Here is a 24,674-nt window from a genome sequence, read left to right on the forward strand (position 1 = left end):
GGAGGTTTTTATTTGGTAAAATCAAAGAAACTTTTTTTCCAGAGCTGTATGTGACTAAATTACCATTTCCAGTTGATTTCCAATGTGCACAAATTACTGACAGAACCAAGACAAGAAAAATCAAGCGAATTGGGTTGTGCGTGTGTGGCAAAACAGCTCCACCAGTGGACTGGAGCTGCTCATTAGTGGCAATTTACACTTTGCATATATAGATATTATCTGCTCGTCTGCATTGCTGTGTTTGGTGATGTGAGGCTTGGATGGAGCTGCTTATCATGGAAACTTTTTAATTCCACGAGTCTCTCTTCTTCAGCTAATCTGAAGCTACATGAAGTTTGGAGGTCTGTAGCGATTGACTCTGTTTGCTCTCTTATTTTTACACTGACAGAGTGAGTTGCTGTTGTTATACATGAACACAAATTTGAATATTTAAAAAATATGTTCCTGTTCTCATTTGGAGATATTCTGATGATACTGCAGTAAAGAGTTTTACTCAAACAGCCCAACCCTAAGTGCAGTTGTCACACCTCAGCCCATGTTTGTTGTGTTTCTTCTTTTCTTGGTTCTTTCAGTTCCTTTCTTTTGTTCTTGTCGTGTTCTCTTCTGCTTGTGTTCCTCGCCATGTTCTCCGTAGCACATGGTTGTGTTATGTTTCTCTTCTGTCTCCACCTAAGACCCGCCTTGTCATTAATGTTCCTACCTGTGTCTCATTAGTAACCCAGCACGCTCGTTATCTTCCCCAGGTGTTTCTTGTCTGTGTATATATTACTCCATATTTTCCTTTGTTCTCTGTTGTGCTTTTTGTATCCTCTTTGTTACTGGTTTATTGTAATTAATCTTTGTTTTGATTGTGGTTTGTTTGTTGGTTTGACCTTCATTTTCGAGCTAGTCCTTTGTTGTTTTATACTCTTAGTATTTGCTTCTTTGTTTCTTTTTCTATGGCTTCAATTAAAACCGCCTTGCACTTGCATCTGGCCTCCAACCCTGAGTGGTTACATAAAGTACGACCTACTGAGGATGCAGTCGATTTTTAGCAAAACACTCAAAGCTGAATTATTTAGAAAAACTGGTTTCCAAGCTTCAAGACGGTAAACCTCTTCTGCTGATGGAGAACATGGCACCTGCAAGGTGTTTATCATGCAGTGCTCCCTCTATTTACAGTGTCTGACTTTCTAGATGTCTTAAAATTACTTTTATAAAGATTTTCCTGAGGGGTTGAGATTTACAATAAGCTTATTTTTTGAAAAAAAGGCCTAAAAGGTTTGAAGTTGAAGGCTTTTTTTTTGTTTATTTTGTTTATCCAACTCCTACTTTGAATTTTCAAAACAACCTACTTCAGAACCTGCCTCTGCTCCAGTCCACCCGCCCCCGGCCTCCGATAATCCAATTATGAAGAGTTTTCTCATTGGATAGTGTGTGGGTAAAAGCAGCACACTGTAGAGGTGGGCACTATAAGCATTATTAACATATTGTTACACATTTTCTGATCATATCAACGATATACTGTTTTTAGTGCTTAAAGAACATTTAGAATTTGTCCTGTTTAATATGGTGAAGTACAGAACAAACTGAATAGAAATCACTGTATTCATTAAGGAAAAGGATTTTAAGTGTAGTTTTTAAGAATATATATTTATTAATGCATTTTATAGCAATAATATGTGTCGAGGTAAATATGATATTGGTGTTTATTGTGAAAATCTTTTCAAATATTGTGATATACTACTTTTACAATTTCTCCTAGACCTGGGCACAATCCTACTTCACCCCTTGGCCCTACCACTTAGCCCTACCCCTCTGTTTTGCGTGAGGCACACTCAAAACAGAGGGCTATGAGAATCAGTGGCAAGGTGGCAGCACAAGCAATGAAAGAAACCCATAAATTGAATATTTTTCTAGTTATTAATTATGATAACCACTATTGTACCATTTTTCTTCACAAGCATGAAAAAATCACTAGTAGCTCATCTCATGAACAAACTAGCTAGTTAAAGAAGAACTCTGGTGTAAAATGGACTTTTGGTGTAGTAAAACATGATAAATTACTTACCATTGATTAATAGCACACCTCCGTTCTCCCAGAGCGTTCCGAGATCCAGAAATTTTAACAGTTTGTCCAAAAACCCTTCAGACTGGATGACACGGAGCGCCGCCACCACTGAACTGAAAATAACATAGACATATATATATACCTAGCGTCCGCATAGTGTAGCAGCCGGGGCCAGTAGTCAGGCTATGCAGAGTCTATGTCTATATATGTCTGTTATGTTCAGTACATTGATGGCAGCACTCGGAGCTGAAGCTTGCATTATAGGATGTAAACAGTGTTTTTTAATAAGCTTCTTGTGCACTTTTTAAGTTATTAATGCCTCGTTTTAAAGCAGCACTAGGTAGGATTTCCTTAATTTTTTATCTTTTTAAAGAAGTAAAATAACAGCTTGAAACTCACTGCAGCGCTGCATTGAGGTGTAATAGGAGGAATAGCGGTGTTCTCGCGTCTGTGCCGGCGCTCCTCTGAGCTCAAACCAGACTCTAAGTTTTCCGAGGCGGTTGGGACCAACTCTCGCGAGAACTGCAACCTGCTTTCCGACCTTTAGTTCTAACAGTTCTACAAGGACTACTGGTTCATTCTTTATAAAAAACATACATACAGACACTCTGGCAGAAGCTGGAAAGAGACCGAATATGTGTGTGAAAGCCAGAAAACGAGAAAGGGAAACTAATCTGCCTGAAACATTTATTACACTCTACAACTGTAGGGGGAGCACACGAGCACAAAAACTCAATCCTACCTAGTGGAGCTTTAAATGTTAGTGCTCTCCGGATCCTAGCAAGGAGGTGTGGAGCTACTTTGAGCTGGATAACGGTGGAAAAAAATATTTATCGGGGAAAATTATGCCCTGTGTCACCCAGTCTGAAGGGTGTTTGGACAAACTGTTAAAATTTCTGGATCTCGGAACGCTGTGGGAGGACAGAGGTGTGCTCTTCATCAAAGGTAAGCAGTTTTTATCATGTTTTACTACACCAAAAGTCCATTTTACACCATCTGGTCTTATATGATGGTCTCCAAACCATTACTAATTGTGGAAACTTCACACTAGACCTCCAGCAGTTTGGACTGTGTGTCTCTCCAGTGTTCTCCTAGAAAACCATACAGCACTTCATGCTTCCTTCTGCTGACAACTTTTATAGAGATGCTGATTTCATTTTCCAGCAGGACTTGGCACATTGCCAAAAGTACCCATTGGTTTTCATTTTTTCAGGTTTTCATTGGCTGTAAACCATAATCAACAAATAAATGCTTAAAATTGATCACTCTGTGTGTAATACATCTATATAAACTATGAGTTTCACATTTTGCACCTGTAGGTTGCAGAACTTTAGCGCTCCACTGCTATATATCTGTATCGGGTGCTTGATTGCTTGTCCCAATTGTCCCCAACTCAAAAACAAGAGGTGGTAGGGGTACAATAGAGAAATAGGAGTCCATAAAGTCAGTGCACAGTGATACCCAAGCCCCCAAAACAGTTTTCATCATCGGAAGCATCTCTCCTGCTGCATGTCCTCGCCGTAAGTGAGAGCCTGACGAATATAGTCCTGTCCCGGGTTTGAGGACGCTGTCCCTGAACTGCCAGCTGTGCTGGAGGGATCCTGAAGCCCAGCTTTGGCGATCTGCTGGAACAGCTCCATGGTAGTGTAGTCACTAACAAAGGCCATGACTGGCTCTGCTGCAGCTGTGGAGACACAGTCTGACGCTCTAGCGTTTGAATTGTCTCTGTCTCCCGCACTGCTGGGGTGAGCTGCTGGGATGAGTGCAGGATTCTTCTTCTCATCATTGTCTGTAGTAAAGGTATCTGCAGATATGGAGTTGGTGAGGCTTGCCTCAGTATCCTCTGTAGCCGCTGTAGCAGGAATAAAGGTGTCCTCCACACAGTTCTGAAGAATGAGGGCTCTGGAACAGCATGCATCCTTTTTGACCTCAACCACAGTCACATGTTCCTCAGTCTCCTCCAGGTCCAGCTTGTACAGAGGCATCTCCTAAAAGAGGATAAAACATATAAACAAGCACTGTAAATTACACAAAATAATAGTGGTGCCAATCAACTAAAAAAAATCAGATTAGTCACAACAGAACTTTGTAATTAATCATGATTAATCACACTTTGTTTTTAATAATGAATATTCAAATGTAAATAAAATAATCAGAATAGCTTAATTAAATTAGATTTATTTTGTTAGTGACAATAACTCAAGTTTTTAAAATTCTATTATTTAACCCTCTGAATTAAATGTATGGTTAGGACAGCACTATACCGAGGTAAATTTATGACCAAACTTGAATTTCTTAGGTAAGTAGCCAAATAAATCTAAATCAATTAATATTCAAATTCCTAAAATGAAGTAATTGCTGCTATTGCTGCACGCAAAGTCAGAATTTAGACAGATGTGTTTTGGTACAACTTAAGGTAGAGATATACTTGCTGTTAACTACGAGTTGTGTACGCATCATGGCTGCTTCATGTATCCTGCGTCTGTTTGAAGTGTTGGTCGTGCACGTCCTTCAAAAATTACTGCGATGCGTGCGGGAGGTGCAATACACACACCAATAGGGGCAGTGTAGCCTCTAACCAGCATCAAAATCGCAAAGTTTTGAGGAGCTGCTGTGTGATCAAGTCCGTAGCAGAGACTGTAAAAAAAGATGGACGCCGTGTCGCCGTTCCCATTCATTCAATGAAAATGAAGCCAAAATCTTCCGCCATGTTGGCGATCCTGACACCCGATTCTGCGCAGTAGAGACCAGAGGAGGGAGAAAGACTGTGGAGAGACAGCCTACTCATTTAAATAACCCCGCCCCTGAGGGCTGCCTCGCGGTCACAGACTGCAAAGCGGAGCGAAGCGGAGCTGACGGTCTGTTATTGGTCCCGCCCATAACCAGCTCTTTTACAATAACCACACATTTTTGAATAGAGCTGAATAACAAAATAATTTGACAATATAAGCAGAGGTTACACTAGCTGTTGAATTTAAATAAAGGAGGTAGAATTACAGTATATTAGAAAAAACGTGATTAAAAGTTGTTTGCCATTGAAACCTATGGGGATGGGTGGGGTTACACAGCTTATTGAAACCGAACAGCAGGGGGTGCCCGACTTGTGGTGGCTTCACTTTTGAGAGACCATGCTCTGTCCAGCTATACACAGTCTATGGTCCATAGCTATCCACATCAACGCAATGGCAAACAGCAAGTAAGTTTCTACCCTCATGATGAGTGTAGGACTGTTTAAAAAAATGCTCCAGAATCCAGATGAAACAGATTACACTCATGTCACACTTGCAATAATCTTAAGTACAAATGCATTGTAGCACTTCATGCTTCGCTCTGCTGACAACTTTTATGGAGATGCAGATTTCATTTTCCAGCAGGAGTTGGCACACAGTTGCCTATACTGCCAAAAGTACCAATTGGTCTTATATAATATTCTAATTTTCTGAGAAGTTAATTTTAGAGTTTTCATTGGCTGTAATCCATAGTCATCAACAATAAAATAAATAAATGCTTAAAATAGATCACTGATATTTACATTTTTTGAGATGCACCTGTATATTGTGGTGTGATGTGTGGGGTGCTTTTTAAGGATGCATCTCACATCATGGTAGATAAAACCAACAATTCAAATGATCAGAATTTATAGGCATATTAGTCAACAACAGCACATTCTTATTACAGTCAGAATATTAATTACAGTAAATAACCCACACGTCTTGCTCGTAGAGTGGGCCAGCAGTGCACCCTGGGATAGGATCTACACAATATTAGCTGTATGGTAGAGTTTAAAACCCACTGTACTCACCAGTTCCTGGTCTCCTTCAATCTTCTGCACAGCGTTACTGTTGCAGGGGTTTGGTATACTGGGCCACAGCAGATTCTTGGATCTAGATGATGAAGACATGAAGATATGTAAGATAACCTCCCACTGCTGACACTGTGTGGAGAATGCAGTTAAACCTACAGGAAATATCAGTAGCAGTCGTGGATTTACCTTTGTAGAAGACGACAGCAGAGATGAACAGACAGTAACAGAATCAGGATCCCCACAATAACCGCCGCCAGCATCCCACCCAAAGCCACCGCATCTGCAGAGAGCAGACATTCACTTATAATGATTTCATGTATTATTCATTTTATTAAGCTCCAAGTGGAGGAATGATTATACAAAGGTGTAATTCATATATTCACATACAAATCTACACTTTCTGGCCAAAAAAAGTCTCCACCTGGATTTAAGTAAGTAAATGATGTGGGGTTGATGCTGCAGTTGGTCAGGTCTAGGTTCAGCATCAGTATGTGCTGAAAGAATGAGGTCAGCTGACTACCTGAATATACTGAATATAGACCAGGTTATTCCATCAATGGATTTTTTCTTCCCATATGACACGGGCATATTCCAAGATAACAATGTCAGGATTCATGGGGCTGGAATTATGAAAGAGTGATTCAGGGAGCACAAGGTCATCATTTTCACACATGAATTGTTCACCACAGAGTCCAGATCTTAACCTCATTGAGAATCTTTGGGATGTGCTGGAGAAGACTTTGTGCAGTGGTCAGACTCTACCATCATCAATGCTGCAAGATCTTGGTGAAAAATGAATGCAACACTGGATTGAAATAAATCTTGACATTACAATGCTTATCAAACAATGCCACAGCGAATGTGTGAGTTAGCAGTAAAGTTTTTTTTTCCCTTAATATATTTTAATTTAAAAAAAGCACAAAGTAAGATGCATAAAAATACAACCACCCACAACCCTATATTGCTACAAAGGGAGAGAAAAAAATAATAAATAAATATATTAATAAAAAAAAAACATACATATAATAAAATAAGACAGCGGGGGCCAAACCTATTTAAGTACATGACAATAATTAAGCAAGATCAAATATATATATATCTCAGGGTTCCATAGGCTTATGGAAGAGTCTTGAGATTTTTAAAGTACTCAATCATAGGGTCCCACATCTTGTGAAATTGTCTAGTTGAGCCTCTAGTAAAGTATTTGACTTTCTCTAATTTCAAGAAAAACATTAATTCAGTGACCCAGGTTCAGGGGATTTCCAATGTAAAACTATATTTCTACGGGCTATCAAAAATGCAAATGTGAACGCGTTCATCTTGTCAATGGGAAACATGTGCTCCAGCAGTAAAGACTTTTAAGGAAAAAATAAAATAAATGTGTATATTATAAAAGAAAAGGGGAAAATTCCTTTTTAGGAATTAAGTAATTGGCTACAACTGACAACTGGTCTGCAGATATGGACCTTCACCTGCAGTAAAACAGTCCTGGAACAGATTTACACAACCCTGAGGGAAAGATCTGCAGTAATAATGATGCATATTTAATTTTTTAAACAGACAGTATTTTTACTTTGCCGGACACAATGCCATTTCAGGAAACACATTGTGTGTTTGGGGATGTTTACCTGATCACCAAAACACATATCAAGTAACAGGTGTGAACAGGCCCATATATTTAGAATAGAAAGCAGTAACGTACCTAAATTTGTCTTGCAGGAAATATAATCACTCCGCTTTCCCACTCCTGCAGCCGTGTACGCAGACAGCTGCACATGATACTGATTTCGGCTCTGCAGATTCTGCAGTTCGTAGCTGTTGACGTGAGGATCCACTGTGATGTCTGTAAAAAACAACAATACACATTCAAGCAACACTATATTAATTCATTTTAATGGATTTTATAAGTGCATGTTGTTGGTACACTATATGGACAAAAGTATCATGACATTGTTTATTATTTCTTCTTAAAAAACACATACATTACTTACATTTGATGAGTTGAGTTACTGTATCTACTGTCCAGTGAAGAACTTGTTCTACCTGGTGTGACACTGCTGCGAGAATTTGGTTGCTTTCAGCAACAAGAGTGTTAGTAAGGTAAGGATGTTGGATGGTCATCACCCAAAAGCATTGGATGGAGCGCCATCATTCCCGTCCTGTTCCTACTGGGAACTGACATCAGACCTGGTGCCAAAAGGTTCCTGTTTATCATCTGCTCCATAATTATATGCAGGGACTAACACACTGTGTATGTATTAAAGGAGAACTCCAGTGTAAAATTGACTTCTGGTAGAGTAAAACATGATAAAAAGTTCTAACCTTGTTGAATAGCTCACCTCCGCTCTCCCGCAGCTTTCCAAGATCCAGTAATGTTGTGCTTTCTACCCAGCACTCTTTACTGCAGGCGCTTCGGGGCATCCACTTGTAGCCCCCCTGTCGCATAACCTAATCTCCTATAGGGTGAAGATTAAGTTACGCTACGAGTTGTAAACAGTGGATTTCAATAAGCTTCTTGTGCACTTTTAAAGTTCCTAATGCCTCATTTTAAATGTCAGGGCTCTCCGGATTCTACCAATGAGGTGTGGGGCTACTTTGAGCCTGGATAACGGTGTAAAAAGCAATTTATTGGGGCAAAATATGACCCGAAACACCCACTGTAAAGAGTGCTGGGCAAAAAGCACAAAATTTCTGGAGCTTGGAACACTGCGGGAGAGTGGAGGTGGGCTATTCAACAAAGGTTAGTACTCTTTAGCATATTTTACTACACCAACATTCACATTTGTTAATTGTTAATAAAATAGGACTCTCTGGTGCCTCCTAATGTCAGGTGTGGGCTGGAGGTGTATAACCTCCCCCAGCACTGAGCTGTGGAGCAGAGGAACTGTGTTCTCTGGCATGATAATTCTCCATCCAGTACCTTTGGGGTGAAGTGGATTAGTAATAATCCAGCATCCTGACCTCACTAATGCTCTTGTCACTAAATGCAATCAAATCCTTACAGCAGGGCTCCAACAATCCCTGGGCAGTAGAGTCAGGTACCCCATAATACAGAAGAATGGGCAGGTGTCCCAATGCTTCTGTCTAATTAGTGTGTTCATTCTTAAGAGTGTTTCTAACACCTGACTCACTTTTTTCACTGGTGTCTTGTGTGTCCACATAGTAGATGATGTAGCCTAGCAGGAAACCACGCAAGTCCTCCTCAGCCACTGGGTGCCATGTGAGCACACAGGAACTCTGGGTAACGTTAGAGACGCTTATGTTCCCAGGAGCAGCGAGTGGTGCTGAAAATAAACACGACATGTTAACATGGTATTGGGTTACGTCATATTCCACATGTTTACAGCGCTAATGAATCTGTATGTGAACTGTGTATGTTGGCTGAGAACCACTAGTGGGCCATAAGGCACTCTAATTAAAGGAGAACTCTGTTGAGAAATGGACTTGTTGTAGTGAAACATTATAACGAGTATGAACTTTGTCAAATTGCTCACCTCCGTTTATCCCCAGTATTCCCAAATACAGCGCTTTAAGCCGATGCTTCCAAAAGACTTTCAATGCTACTGATAGGGGCATAGTTTTACACATGCAAAGATATTACTATTTTTACACCATTAAGAAGCTCAAAGTAGCTTAGTAGAATTTCGAGGGGCCCTGACATTTAAAATGAGGCACTAAGAACTTGAGAGAAGAATTAAAATGCATGAATATCATACAGATATTTTCAGCAACAGAAATGTTTCCATGAAATTAATTTTGCAATTTAGTCCCCTAACCTAACTATTCGTTTGTGCTTTTCAGTTGACTTTTCGTGACTTAATTATAAGATGGCTGCGCCATTCCATTCTGCGCCGTTTCAGCGTTTTCAGTGCCTCGTTTTACATTTCAGGGCCCTCAGAATTATACCAATGAAGAGTAAAGCTACTTTTACCTTATTAATGGTGTAAACATAGCTATGCTCCTATTGCTAGCATTGTAAGTCTGTTGGGAGCATCAAATAAAGTGCTGTATTTCGAAATGCTGTGGGTGTGAACAAAAGTTTTTAATTGTTATCATGTTTCTCTGCATTCCAAGTCCATTTTATACTGGATTTATCCTTTAAATAACCAAAAAACATTCATTTACAATCAATAAAGCTCAACAGCTCATTCATATGGTAATCATTAATAAAATGCTAAAAAAAAACACTAAGCAGCACAACTTTAAGACATTATGGCACATAAAGTTTTTAGTGTCAGCACAAAAACTATTTTACATGAAAAGACACATTTTGTTTAGTTTTCTTGTGGGCTGATATTCCATAACATTAAAAACAGGTGAGCCATGAGGTGGAAAAGGATGAGGCATTTATATAAAAAAAGAGAAAATAAGAACTGACTTTCTTCTAAGAGGTAGGCCTGAGCTCTTCCGTAGGTCATCTCAGTGTTGTTCATGTTCTTCAGGTTGCACGTGTCTTTATTAGGCCTGGCGTGCAGGAAGAAGCTGTATCTCTTATACGGCTTAAATGTGGCTATAAAATCACACACACAACACAAATCTGATCTTTACAAGTGTTAAAAAAAACTGCATTCACAGAGTTATCAAATTAAACAGGTAAAAAAACAACAACAGTATGTCATTAACATTGTGTGATATAGTATTTGTGTAATCTTTTGTATTCATGCAGTTTAAATACACTAAATACTATTTAGTATTTTATTTTTGTTATTAGCCTGAATCCTTGGTGAGAAATGCATAAGAAAATATTTAGTTTAATTATTTAGACAAAAATCAGTTGTTGTTGTTTTGACATATTACCCTTAATTATATCAGTATTAATGTATTGTTTGTGTAACTTATACTGAATGTATATTAGAGTCCATAATAGATAGATTAAAGATGAGGTAACGTTACCGTTCTGAGTTACAACATTATGATGGGGTTTCTTCTCATAGAAGGACTGATAACTTGCTTTCTCTCCAGTGTTCCACCATTCTACAGAATAGCAGGCGTATGTCCAGGACATGTTTTTAATCCAGGAGAGATGGAAGCTTCTGTTGCTTTTCACACTGACGTTAAACTGCCCATGCCAAACTGTGGAGACCAAACATATAAATAATATTTTAATTTAAACAAATGTTTAATTTAACAAATATTTTTTGCACTATAAGGCACACCTAAAATCTGTAATTTTACCAAAAACGCCTGTAAAATCAGTGCGACTTGTGTATGAATTCTACCAGTCAGGATGTAAGGGGCAGTAAAGCCATTCTGATGAAGTGGCTCCGCTAGCTCTTTCGCAATTCAGAGGTGAGTATATTGGGCTGTAGCCTGCTGCTAACCCCGGCTAGCACTGCTAAAGCAGCATTAGCATTACCCACTAACTGTGCTAAGCACTAGCTCTTTCACCGTTCACAGATGAGTATTATTGGGCTGTAGCCTGCTGCTAACCCCGGCTAGCACTGCTAAAGCAGCTTTAGCATTACCCGCTAACCGTGCTAAGCGCTAACTCCTTCACCATTCAGAGGTAAGTATATCGGCCTGTAGTCTTTTGCAAACCCGGCTACTATTGTCGCATAAAGTGCCTTATAATCCAGTCTGCCTTATGTATAAAAATAGACCAGGAAAAAGACGTTTATTGATGATGTGCCTTACAATCTTATCGCATTATAGCATGAAAAATACGGTAATTAAAACATTTAATTACAGACAAAAAATTTTCAAATCTTTAAACAATGTTTAAAGTGCTTAGTGTTGTGATTGACTGTCCCAACACATGTGAACCAATTAAGCCCTGCTTCAGCTGAAGTGGGCGTGTAACAGCAGAAGATCACTAAAACCCACAGAACAGGTGATGCTCCAGCCAGGTATCCAACGATCACTGCAAACTCACGCTGTAAAATCCTTCAGCAAGAAACAAAGAAATATAAAATCTACAGTCTCCTCTTCAGCATGATAACATCTTAGAACCTCATGCAAAACAAAACACTGGGTTACCATGGAGGAAACCACTGATCTCTCTCCATCTACAAGCAGTAGCTCATCTCGAGCTTGCAAAAAAAAAAACACGTGGATGTTTGGAGAAAACACAATCGAGCATACAAACCCCAAGACCTCACCCCACATTCAGCCAGGAAGTCAAAAACCTCAGAATGAACAGCTCGAAATCATCTACACTGAGAGTCACACTCATTTGTGTCCTAAATAGTAAAGTTTTAAAAAGTCATCTATATGTATTTGTATGTATTTCAGGGTGTTTTCACACCTGCTCATTTTTAGCCCGGTTAAACTGGTTTATTTTTTACCCTTGCTGTTTGGGTAGTTGTTGAGAGGGAAATTAGACAGTGAGTTGTGATAAAAATGACACGAGTTGAGCCACCCAACATACATTTATCGGAGTGTTAGGACTTACAGATTAATAGACACGTAACAGAGGATAGAAAGATGAGAACGAGCCTTGAAAACATAGTTTAATCTGGTAAATTAGCCAGATAAATACTCAAACCTCACTCGTTGTGCTTTTTTATCTACTTAATATCTGTGACATCTTTGTGTCTTGGCGTGTGTTTGTTTTTAGTTTTTCTTTGAATCATAGAGTAAGTGTACCGCACTTTACTTTACAGAAATGTGCACTAGTCCTGAATACAGGATCTTCTTTCTGGATTTACTTTTTTGCTCCCACCGATAAGACAGCTCTAAACCAATAAGCAGAGAGAATGTTTTCACATGGTTGGTTTCACATTTTGATGCACTTGAATTTTCCTCTGTGTGAAAACGAACCAAACTGACCTGAATGAAGATCAGGTTTCGGTTTTCCAATCTTAGCAAATAACAAACAAACTCATTTTAATGATTTACTCGTGGGTTTGACTGGTCAATTAAAATATGCCAAAATAGACTATAAGCTACAGACAAAGTTTTGGCATTTTAATATAATATAATATAATATAATATAATATAATATAATATAATATACAATCAACCATTGAAATAATCAAGATTGTTCTTTCTCAAAATTGGCGGACTCTGGTGTTTAAGGTACTGAACTGCAAGCGGAAACAACTTACAGAACAACTTTCAGAATAGCGACTGCTTGCTCATTAATTTGCTCAGAGAGAGTTCTTGTAGTATTTAGGTTACGTAAAATTTGGGGAGACATTCTTTAATTAATGATCAATCTTAATTATGAGTTAATTAAGTTGTTAGTGTTACGAAGCTTTCGGGACACTTACCCCAAGTCAGATTTTAGGGTCAATTATGGGGAATTGTCCTATTTTTTAAACATTTTATAAAAAGTCCACTAGAAGTGAACAAAGTAATTCAGAGTGGTTTGGTGTAAAATAATGAATAATAGATAAACACAGATTTTTTTTCTAGTGGTGCTGAAACTGGAGACAATCTATTACTCAAATATTGTCCTTTTATTTTTATCAAAAAGAACCAGCTCAACCCTCATTCTGTGTTCATTTCATGCAAACTACTGGTAATTTTGTGTGCTGCTCAACAAAAGGTCAGACTTTTAAAACTGATAAAAAAAAACCACAACAATGCATTCTAACTCATTCTGAAACATCTGTGGAATTATCTACTAACATATATGCAACTAAATTCACACTTATGCAGTTTTTATTACTAATATGTGAGATAAAAAGGAAATAGTAACTTACCGGTTGGATCCTCCTGGACCTCAATAACTCCATATGCAGGAGGTGATGATCCAGCTTTGTTAATGGCACTGATGCTGAAGTTGTAGGCAGAATAGCTCAGAATCAGCGTTATAGTCGTGGATCTGAGGGTGTAACTGCTCACTCCAGCAAGTTCTCCAGACACCTTCTGAACTGTTACATTATAGCTGTCCACTGCTGCACTGTGAGCATACTGAGAGCATGAAAATACAGTCAGTAACATAGAACAAAAAAAATACAAGATAGTACAGAAAAATACAATATAGAACAATAAAGTACAATGTACAGCTTTTAAGAGACCACTTAAAATTATGATTTTCTTTGATTTTACCAAATTAAAAACCTCTGGAATATAAGCAAGAGGAAGATGGATGATCACAAAACATCAAACAAAGCTGGACTGCTTGAATTTTTGCACCAGTGGCGTAAAGTTTTCCAAAAGTAGTGTGTAAGAATGGTGGAGGAGAACAAGATGCATAAAACTGTGATTAAAAACCAGAGTTATTCCACAGAATATTGAACTCTTAAAACTATATGAATATAAAATTGTTTTCTTTGCATTATTTGAAGTCTGAAAGCTCTGCATCTTTTTTGTTATTTCAGACATTTCTCTTTTTCTGCATATAAATGCTCTAAATGACAATATTTTTATTTGGAATTTGGGAGAATGGTTGTCTGTAGTTTATAGAATAAAACAACAATATTCATTTTTTAAACATCCAAAGAGTTAAAAAAGACTGCTTCCACAAAAGCCACATGCTGACACCAGGGGTGTCACTATCCAACTTTAAGAAATTGTACCTGAATTAATTAATGAATTAACTAATTAATAAATGAACTAAGACATGATATCTAAGCAAAGAGTCTGTACCTGCCACGTCACAATCACTTTCCTCTTTCCAGTCTTCATCAACTTCTTAGTTATGTCTGTTATGGTTGGTGCATCAACAAATTCTGGTGAGAAAACAAAACAGAAGTAAGTACATTGGATTGGATACATGAACCTTTTAATTGTTGTAGAGAACTTTTAAATGATGTGTATGTTTGTTGTACAACTTCTTCTAAAGTTCTTCTATTGCATGTGTGTTATATAATTGATGTTAACAGGTTTACAGAAGGACATGCATCAGATCTTAACATTGTTAAATTGCAAAGCAGCAGAATAAGTGTAACATATTTACCCTTTAGATTCCTTTTATTTCTGTTTGTAAGTAAGGTTTAATCTACAGTTGCCTTCCTCAACTTCACGTAAATATGCCACAAAAGTTTTTAACCATCTAAAAAAAGTGTTTCACACTGCAAACAAAAACAAACCGATGGTTCAGTTGTTCCAGACTGTGAATACCTCTTTCGGTCAGACCATGGTTTGGAGGACTGTGGTTCATGACACCTTTCACACCTGCTATTTTGATTCTAATTTTATCCTTTCACATGGGGGTGGGTAGAGAAGCAAAAACAGAACTGTCAATAAAAGTACCATAGTACTAAGTATAACATTAAGAAAGTGTTTAATAAATAGTGAGTTACTTTAATGCTGAAATGTCAAGGTTCTTAGGCTGATAGAGAAGACAATGTATGATATAACTGCCGGTTTTGGAAGCCTGGTTTAAAAAAATTGCCTTCAACAACAACTTCTCCCGTTTTTGCCATTGCAGATCTGCACCGCACTGAAATCCACCCACCAAATCCACAAATCTGTTAATGACCAGTTACCAGATGTAGATGTAACTGCATTTGATTGCTCAAATCACATAAGATGCTTTTGATTGGTGAAAGAACTGACGCAAGGTCCTTTTAATAGGTGAAAGAAGCTATCGAAAATGTGTACGAATAAAGCATTTATGTAAAAAATTGCTTACAAGCATAACAAGAGAAACAGAAAAAAATATGCCAGTGTAAAAGTACACTTTTAAAAATCACAAATGTACTCAAGTAAAAGTATAAAGTACTTTTAACTCTTTAAAGTAACATTTCTTAAAAAAAAAAAAAAAAAAACACCGGGTGATTTTTACCTACACAATTTTTTTCATGTGATTTTCATTGTGTTGCTGCTTTCTGAGTTTGATGTCATTAATGTTATGGTTGATTCCCTCCTTCCATCTATGTTTTTTTCAAGGACATGCATTCAGGTGATTTTCATCTGACGTTAGTAATAGAGAGTAACATATTTTATAGGTGTAATTTACCTGATGTTAGTGTTTGTGTGTTTAAATCAGGTGCTCACATGCTCCAGGAATGGGTGGACCAAAGACCAAGTTCCCAGCAGCGTTATTATTATTTTGTTTGGACATTACCTGTTAAGAATTACCTGATTTTCCAATCATTTTTCTGCTTTTTTATAGGGTCGTCCATGGTATCTTTTTATTTTATGTGATGATGTGATGATATGTTATAAAATTAAAAAGGGGTTCCGTATACAGTGTATAGCCAATGTTAGTGATGGTGTTACTATTTTAACGTTAGTGCTCTAGGGTTAAGTAAATCTAACAGAGTAAATGTAGCTTGTTAATTACCCACCTCTGCATTTTCAGTAACGCAGCATTAATCTCAGACTCTATGGACTGAACTAGTACTATGGGTCTCACAATTATCTAAATCCTTGATTCGGTTTTATTTCCGATTTTAGGGTCACGATTTGATTCGATTCAATTCTCGATTTTATTATAATTTTTTTTACAGCAGAGAGGCCTATGCCAGTTTTAGATTAGTCTATGGTCAGTCATTGGTTTGATTCATAAATGTACAATATCTTATTTCAAAAGTTGGGCTTGATATAAGTGATGCAAAGTGATACAAGTGATCTGTAATACACCACATTAGGCACTAATGGTAAATTTAAATAATTTAATTAAGATATATATGTAATGCCATCTAGTGGCTTTTTTGGTAGCAGCAGTGTGCGCTATTAAAACAGCAATGTGCAACATAACAAAATGAATAATAAAAAAATACAGGAACAGTCATGTAAAAAATAATAGAACAATTAGAGCCTTAACAAACTGAACTCTATCCTACTATAACAGTTAAACATGAAAAATAAGACTTTAAGACTTTTTTTGGTCCCTGAGAATGACAAGTTTTTTTTCTTAAACAAAGATATATTATTAACTTTATTTGAGAGAAAGATGCTCCTTAAGGTACCAAAACTATTAACGTATTTGAGGCTAGACAAAACAACTGTTATTATTATATTTTCAAGTTTTTCTTTAAGAAGATGAGAATGTCCACGTTCTCTGGAGAAAGGGCTGCTTTTTGAGCTACAGTGCGCTGCGCCATTTACGTAGTGCGCTGCGCCATTTGCGGGAGGGATTGTCGACCCTTTTTTTTTACTTCAATGCTCGAGACCATGACATAATTTCGATCGATTTCGATGAAATATTGAAATTTTGACACCCCTAACTAGTACAGTGTGATGTTTCATTTCAGAGTCCAGTTCTCACCTTGTGGGATACTGATGACCTCACTCCAGGGACACTGTGGACAGAGTGTTGAGGCAACACACTGTATCTGTATCTGATAAGACAGAGATGAGCTAAGATTTCCCACAGTGCAGTCTTTACTGTTCTGGGACTCCACCTACAACATGAGTGGGATAAGGAGAAAGATCAGAATCAAAAGAAAGGAATTCAGTACACATCACACTCTTTATCTGATTAGAAGATGAAGAAACTGATGTAGGAGCAAATGGTTCTGTATAAGTTTAGTATATTAGTCAAACCTGCCCAAGTATCTCTTAGTTCTTTATAACATCCAATCTAGACCTTCAAATAAGTAAACAGCACTTTACTGTTCAATTAGCTAAAGAAAGACAAACCCATCAAAAAGGATGTGTGCATTATACAATCGTGATGTTACCTGTTTGCACGATGTGCTGTTGTGTTCCCAGTATTTTAAATAATACTGCTTAACACTGTTATCATGCCACACAGCGGCTACATATAAACTGCCTTGTCTTCGTGTGAACGTCACATTATTGTGAGTGGGTGGGCTGCACTGTACTGAAATACAAGAACAAAAAAATTAAAGGGAATAACACAAACTAAGAGGCTAAGAGAGGTGTGTAACAACATGTCTGTACCCTGGTTTGAATATGCATTATATTTAATTAAATACATAAAGCAATTGTAGAATATATACATACACATACATATATACAGCCTGGCCAAAAAAACGTCTACCTGCGTTTGACCATTTATGCAATATTGCAATTTTTTCACGCATTGATTACTGCAATCCATTGTTATATGGTCTCCCAGTTAAACTACTAAATTGCCTCCAATACATCCAGAATTCTGCAGCTAGGGTTACTTTCACCAAGCATACAGCACACATTACTCCTGTTCTCTAGCAGCTGCACTGGCTTCCTGTTGAGCTTAGGATTAAATATAAAATCCTTCTCCTCACCTTCAAAGCTCTTCATGGTCTGTCGCCTTCATATCTGTCTGAACTAATTTCTCTGTATTGTCCTTTCTGCTGTGTTCGCTCCGCCCACTCTGGTCTTCTTACTGTCTTCTCAACCAAACATTCTACCCTGGGTGGCAGATCTTTCAGTACTGTCTATCTGTCTGTCTATCTATCTATCTATCTATCTATCTATCTATCTATCTATCTATCTATCTATCTATCTATCTATCTATCTATCTATCTATCTATCTATCTATCTATCTATCTATCTATCTATCTATCCCCCTCCTCTTCGCATCTGCTCAACTTTGACTTTCTTTAAAATCACTGTTAAAATCATTCCTTTTTTCCTCTTGTTACTTCCAGTTGCTTGTTCTGCCTATGCTGTTTGGGAAAGGTGCTATATAAGAACTATTATTATTATTATTATTATTATTATTATTATTATTATTATTATTATTATTATTATTATTATTATTATTATTATTATTATTATTAGGTCTAGGAAAGAATGGGGTCAGCTGACTACCTGAATATACTGAATATAGACCAGGTTTTTCCATCAATGGATTTTTTCTTCTCTGATGACACGGGCATATTCCAAGATGATAATGTCAGGATTCATGGGGCTGAATTTGTTAAAGAGTGATTCAGGGAGCATGAGATCATCATTTTTACACATGGCTTGTTCACCACAGATCTTTGGGATGTGCTGGAGAAGACTTTGTGCAGCGGTCAGACTCTGCCATCATCAATGCTGCAAGATCTTGGTGAAAAATTACTGCAACACTGTATTAAAACAATCTTGTGATGTTGCAGAAGCTTATTAAAACTATGCCACTAAGCTCAAGGAGGTCCAACAAAATAATAAAATGACCTTTTTTTTGGCCAGACAGTGTACATAATAAAGCGTCTGCAGCTACTAAAATTTATAATAATAATAAAAATGAGTTACTGATTTTTGCAGGAGATCCTGTGAATGTCGCAGAAATGCATTTCTTCCGATCCTTACTCACTGCAAAGGCGTACGCAGTCATATTTGATAATGCTAGTGCAAAAGGCTTTGTTTTCATTTGATTCTCCAAATCTCTTTTTTTACAAATCTTCCTGTTAGAAAAATAAACATGCATGCATATATTAAATACACATGACTTAACAGTTAAAAAGGCCAAATCAAATAACAAAGTTAATGAAAAAAACATTTAACAAATCTAAGTGCACAGAGGTAGGCAACTTTCTGCAGAGCCAATCACTACAGTTCTCCAAACTTAGGCTTAGCTTAAGATTAACTCAAGAACAGTAGAGCATAGAGAGCTTCATGAAATGGGTTTCCATGGCTGAGCAGCTCCACCCGAGCCTCACATCACCAAATGAGAATGCAAGAGAGTGGATACTTTTAGCAATATAGTGTATCTGGATAATTCCAAACCGCATAAAAAATACAAGTGTAAAACACACCCAAGACACAAATCCAATAAATAAAATCACTTTGGGAGGTGATCTGTCATGCATTTGAGCCACCTTACGGCAGAGTAAATACTGCAAGCAGTTTTTCCAAGACATAACCAACAATTAAATCTTACTAGTACAACTAAAACACTAACAAAACCTGCCATGTAACAAACAACTGAATCCAGATTGTACGAGAAATCAGCCTGCATCGACTGGGTCTCAGCATTGGGCATGCAGAATTGGGTTGATTGTGGTTCATACTTATCGCTCAGGCTGTTTGCACAAGCAGCACAGGCTGATTGCTATATTATACTCAGCAACCAGGGTTTTAGCACATGCCACACTCTGCCCAGATGAGCCGAGCATTTTTGCCAGAATGTCACCTCCTTGCCTTGTTTCTTGTCTGTTCTCATGTCTCTGTGTGTTTTCCCCCACGTGACCCGTGCTCCTCTGTGTTTCTTCCCCAGTAATTTTCCATTCACATGTGTCCAATTTGTAGCTCCGCCCTTACCCCAGGTGTTCGTGTTTAGTGTGTGTTTCCTGTTTGTATATATAGTCCTCCTGTGTCACTTTGTCCTCGTCGGTCTTTGCATTTCCTTGCACTTCATAGCCCTAGTTCCTCGTTCCCTGTTTTTCTTGTTTATTTCTAGTTTATCCTTTGTTATTTTCTAGTCCCTCGTTTATTTCCTTGTTTTGTTTTGTTTATCTAGTTTTAGTTATTAGTTTGCTTCCTTCCATTAGCCTCCCTGTTTGTTTGTTATTAGTATCTCTTGTTTGTTTATGTTTATGTTCCTAGCCCTGTTTAGTTTATTGTCTTGTTTTATTTATTCGTTTGTTAGCCTCCCTCTTTGTTTATTATTATCTCGTGTTTGTTTTGTTTTATTTTCCTTGTTCCTTGTTTCTTTATTTATTTATTATTTATTTCCTACATTTTTTTCTTATTACCTGCGATTACGTCCACCTCCATGTCTTCCTGCCTGCGATTCCCTGACACAGAAACAGGCCAAGATTTGAACCAGATGTGGTATTATAGCTTTTGGATTTCAGTCTGACTAACCGGAGAGGCAATTAACTACAAAGTTACAAAGATGTGTTTAAAATCTTATTTGGACACAATCCAGATACCAGTCACATAATCTGACCAGCTATAACTGAGTCTTGGACTCTCGACCACAGCAGATATTATTGATATTCAATTCAGGTTGAATTTTCTAACAACGACACAAAAAAAACTGTGCTGCACAGTTTGTGTACAAAATGGAAATGGAAACTTCCTGCCAATAACAACTTACTTTTTTGTGTAGATGAAGAGATCATATGCGCTTTGTTGTTTTAGAGTCCACGTGCATCGGTAATCAACTATGTTTGCAGTCCGCCACCCGAAGCAATAAAAAACACTGGATTCTGAAAATAAAATCAATGATGAAGAGAAATAAAGCAATGAAATTTCACTTTTGAAAAACACATTGAATATTGCTGCTTTTCAATAAAAAATATGTGTATCTCCATTTTTGTCCATTTTATTTTTTGTCCATTTTCTAATGCTCTGTTTGAATCATTCTGGATTAACAGATCACAAGAGATCATGTAAAATTTCTGCAATAAACTCTGTTTTTAATGATCTAGCGATTTAGATCTAGTGTGGATCTAGTCTAGCACTTATTCAGTACTAAACAGGGATCTGTGCTAGGCTGTAGTAAAGAGACGCAGAGATAATCACATATGTGAGTTATTTATTAAACAAAAACAATGAAACAAAACAGAACATAGGAGCTAAAACTTAATGAAACAGAAAAAAAACAAGAACTGACAAACTAACAGTGAAAACAAAGGGATATATATACACGGAAGGGGACAGGAAACAGGAAACACCCGGGGACAGATAACGAGGGGGTGGAGTTACAAATGAACACAGGTGACAACACTTAAGACGGAGACATAGGAGAAACACACAGACCACGTGCAGCGAAAGGTAAATAAACAAACAGGCAGAAAGGAGAGACACAGAACAGGAAGAGAATGTGACACAACGTCTCACAATGCATGTTTACATACATAGAGTTAGATAACTTTTTTAGACTTATAGACTCTATTACACATTTGTATACACAAAATACCAAATCCCAATAAAATTCCAATTAAAATATGACTGAATAGAAGCTTTATTAACATCAAATATTTTTTCATACTTTAATGTGTAACAAATTTAATAACATTATTACACTACCTGTAAATAAAGCATAATGTATACAAGTAATAAAAGTTGTAAGGAGAAATAATAAAACATAAAGGTCTGTGTATTTGATATTATAGCTTTGGGCTTTCAGTCTTACTAACCCGAGAGGCATTTAACTAGCAAGTGCACAAAGATGTGGTTAAAATCTTATTTGGACACAATCCAGATACCAGTCACATAATGTGACCAGCTGAAAATGAGTCTTGGACTCTCGGCCACAGCAGATATTACTGATATTTAATTTAGGTTTTCTTTCCTAAATGTATAACAAATACAATATCATTATTACACTAACATTAAATAAAGCATAAATTATGCAAGGAATAAAGCTTGTAAGCAGAAATAATAACTGTGTAACTTCAGTAATACTTAATCCCTATTTGTTCCTCATTTTTAAATGTTGAAGAATTATCTGGTTGATTACTGATTGAGTTCTGATTGTTTTACTGATCCGAGTGAGTTCTCGTGTTAAGGGAGTGTTTTTATACTCTCTGATGCACCTCACATGCGTGTGCAGTGTTCAGTTTACAAGACGTAGATTTTTCTTTTTTTTCCTCTTTTTTTTGTTTATTAATTTTCTGACATACCTTCAAGAAGCAGACGATATGCGCCAAATATCTTTTGTTCTGCTCCAGTTTTGGATAAACAGAGGGGCAATACGGATCTCATGATAACAATTACATAGTTTAGTGAAACTCTCTAAATTATAGAATATTGCAATATTTTATATATATATATATGTATATATATATATATATATACATATATATATATATATATATACATATATATATATGTATATATATATATATATATGTATATATATACATATATATATATATATATATATGTATATATATATATATAGCCGATGTCCTCAACAGTGTGGTTTCTCTTGTCATTCTTTATCAAACAAAACAAATATTTCTGAGTTCAGGTTCAGAGAGTTATTTAAAGTCATTAGGTCGTAACTAGTCTTCTTCCCCCCAGGATGTGCCAGGTGCCCCAGCACTATTGATGTACACACTGATGTAATGTGAGTCTGTGTGGGACATCTGCTTTTTACTGAGGCCTAAAATTCAGTCCTATCTCCTATTTTCCTACTCAATATTTTACATGGATAAACTAATATGTAATAATTATTAAAAGTCCCAACAAAAAAAGAAAGAAAAAAGCCTGCAATGTAAATTTCAATATTTTCCAATATAGAGCAGCCCTGGTTCTTAAGTAAGTTTCGGCTACAAAAACATTACTCAAAAACTCAACCTCTGTTACTCACTCTATACTGGTGTTTAACAGGCTGAGTGTTTGAAACACAAGCTATGATGAATTACTGTTCATCACATGAAACAATGAACAGTTATTCATCAAAGGGAGTGAAGTGTGTGCTGAATATCTTTGTGGTTCATTCAGGAGGAGGCCAGAATTGAATTTCCTGACCAACACCCATGGATTTCCGAAGAATAACTACTTTGGAAAACGCTCGTACGTGTTTTTTTTTTAAAGATTAATCAGATCTCAACAACGGCTTCTGAACTCTTTCACCCTAACCCTCTTTTAGGAGATCAACATCAGTATCAGATCATTAAAACACCTGTGAGACTTGGAATAAAGTCCATATGTCAAAAAAAAATGTATGTGACTAGTATCTGGATTGAGATTTAAACCACAAGCATTTACACATGATAGTGTAATGATCCAGGATGTCAGGATGCAAATGAAAGAACGTTTCATTATTGGCCGTATTGGAAAAAAACAAAGCAACAAAAAAAATTAAACAATAAAACAAAGACTATAAAACAAACAACACTACAAAACAAAACTAAAAAACTAGCAAGATAATCAAAGGCTAACACACAAGATGTAACAGAGAAATGAACAAACTACAGAACAAACTAGAAAAAGACAACGCAGGACTGTGGGTCAAACAAACGACAGATGTCAAATAACTGGAGAAGAAAACCAGGGGGCGGGGTAACAAACTAGACCACAGTTGAGAACAATAATTACAGGGCAGGGCTCGGGTGGAGACAAGACAATAACAAAACAGGACCCTCTGCTAAAACAGGCTAGGGGAATCACAGATACAGGCAGAAAAGCAGGAGAGGAACAGAAAGAATGAAGAAAAGAAGGAAACAAGACAGAGGCTTAGGTGTAACAGTTAGTTATATGCGACTCCAGCTAGTCAGACTTAAATCCGACTGCTGTGGAATATGCTGTTCACTTGATGTGCAACAATTAGTTGTTGTATTTTGGTTAAACTGGAAGGAGTTTTGGTTTTTGAATGCGTCATCTACGGATGTAAGAATCTGTACTACTGAAGCATTTAGATTGTGATCACGTGTATTTATACAAACACTGTAGTGTATTGTGAAAATGGTTTTAGATATCGTAACGCAAGATGTTTACCATATTTATCACCCAGGCCTAAGAAATGGGATGTTTTTTCCTGCTTCAGAAATAAAAGAGCATGGTGTAGGAACTCATGAGTCAACAACAGTGAATGTTATCTACCCAGGCTTGTGATGTGTATTTGAGCATACATATTTGTAAGCAGGGTTATTCATCAGTGTCCTGTATATATTTCACACAGAATGGCCTCTGGACCACAGGGTACAGATAGGGTTGGGCCTAACTTAAACACATCTGCTTTTTCAATCATAGGCTAGAAGGTATGAGCTCAGGATCAGATCAGCAAGAACACTCTCTCCAAGCAAAACCCGGGTGCTTGTTATGATGCTGTTTTTTGTACTAATTATTCTTTTCTGCAATAAAATTTTCTTTTATACAAAGAACAGTATCAGCGAAGACTTATTTCATGCAGCTACATGACATCGCAGCTCAAGATACTACACTTGTTAAATGTAGAATACCTAGAAAGCAGACAGGATGTTTTATTGGTTTGTCAAAGGTCAGATTCTATAGAATCTATGCATTCACCATATATAAACAGAAAGGACTAAAAGCAGACCTTTGAAACTAGACTTGTGGGAAGGTATACAGAGAAAATAATTCTACCATGAAAGAGCAACAAGTGCAAAGTAACAGCTTAAAACAAGAATG

General features: G+C 37.0%; 1 protein-coding gene across 2 annotated transcripts in view; it reads right to left on the reverse strand.

The window, feature by feature from the left end:
- Positions 1-1,613: 1,613 nt before the first annotated feature.
- LOC103041225 (protein sidekick-2) overlaps positions 1,614-24,674 on the reverse strand; it is a 30,904-nt gene continuing 7,843 nt past the window's right edge. The window contains exons 4-16 of one of the 2 annotated variants that reach the window (XM_022667831.2): positions 20,668-20,779; positions 18,879-19,030; positions 17,375-17,517; positions 16,960-17,095; positions 14,391-14,473; positions 13,502-13,712; positions 10,749-10,928; positions 10,234-10,365; positions 8,987-9,139; positions 7,558-7,698; positions 6,042-6,135; positions 5,853-5,934; positions 1,614-4,038 (exon numbers count right to left, since the gene is read on the reverse strand). In XM_022667831.2, the coding sequence (XP_022523552.2) occupies positions 3,535-4,038; positions 5,853-5,934; positions 6,042-6,135; positions 7,558-7,698; positions 8,987-9,139; positions 10,234-10,365; positions 10,749-10,928; positions 13,502-13,712; positions 14,391-14,473; positions 16,960-17,095; positions 17,375-17,517; positions 18,879-19,030; positions 20,668-20,779 (2,123 nt within the window). In that variant the 3' untranslated portion in view covers positions 1,614-3,534. Of the gene's footprint in view, positions 4,039-5,852; positions 5,935-6,041; positions 6,136-7,557; positions 7,699-8,986; positions 9,140-10,233; positions 10,366-10,748; positions 10,929-13,501; positions 13,713-14,390; positions 14,474-16,959; positions 17,096-17,374; positions 17,518-18,878; positions 19,031-20,667; positions 20,780-24,674 lie in introns of those variants that run through there. The other variant, XM_022667832.2, reaches the window with a different exon arrangement.

The sequence above is a fragment of the Astyanax mexicanus genome, chromosome 1 (genome assembly GCF_023375975.1).
Source record: "Astyanax mexicanus isolate ESR-SI-001 chromosome 1, AstMex3_surface, whole genome shotgun sequence".
Classification (NCBI taxonomy): domain Eukaryota; kingdom Metazoa; phylum Chordata; class Actinopteri; order Characiformes; family Acestrorhamphidae; genus Astyanax; species Astyanax mexicanus.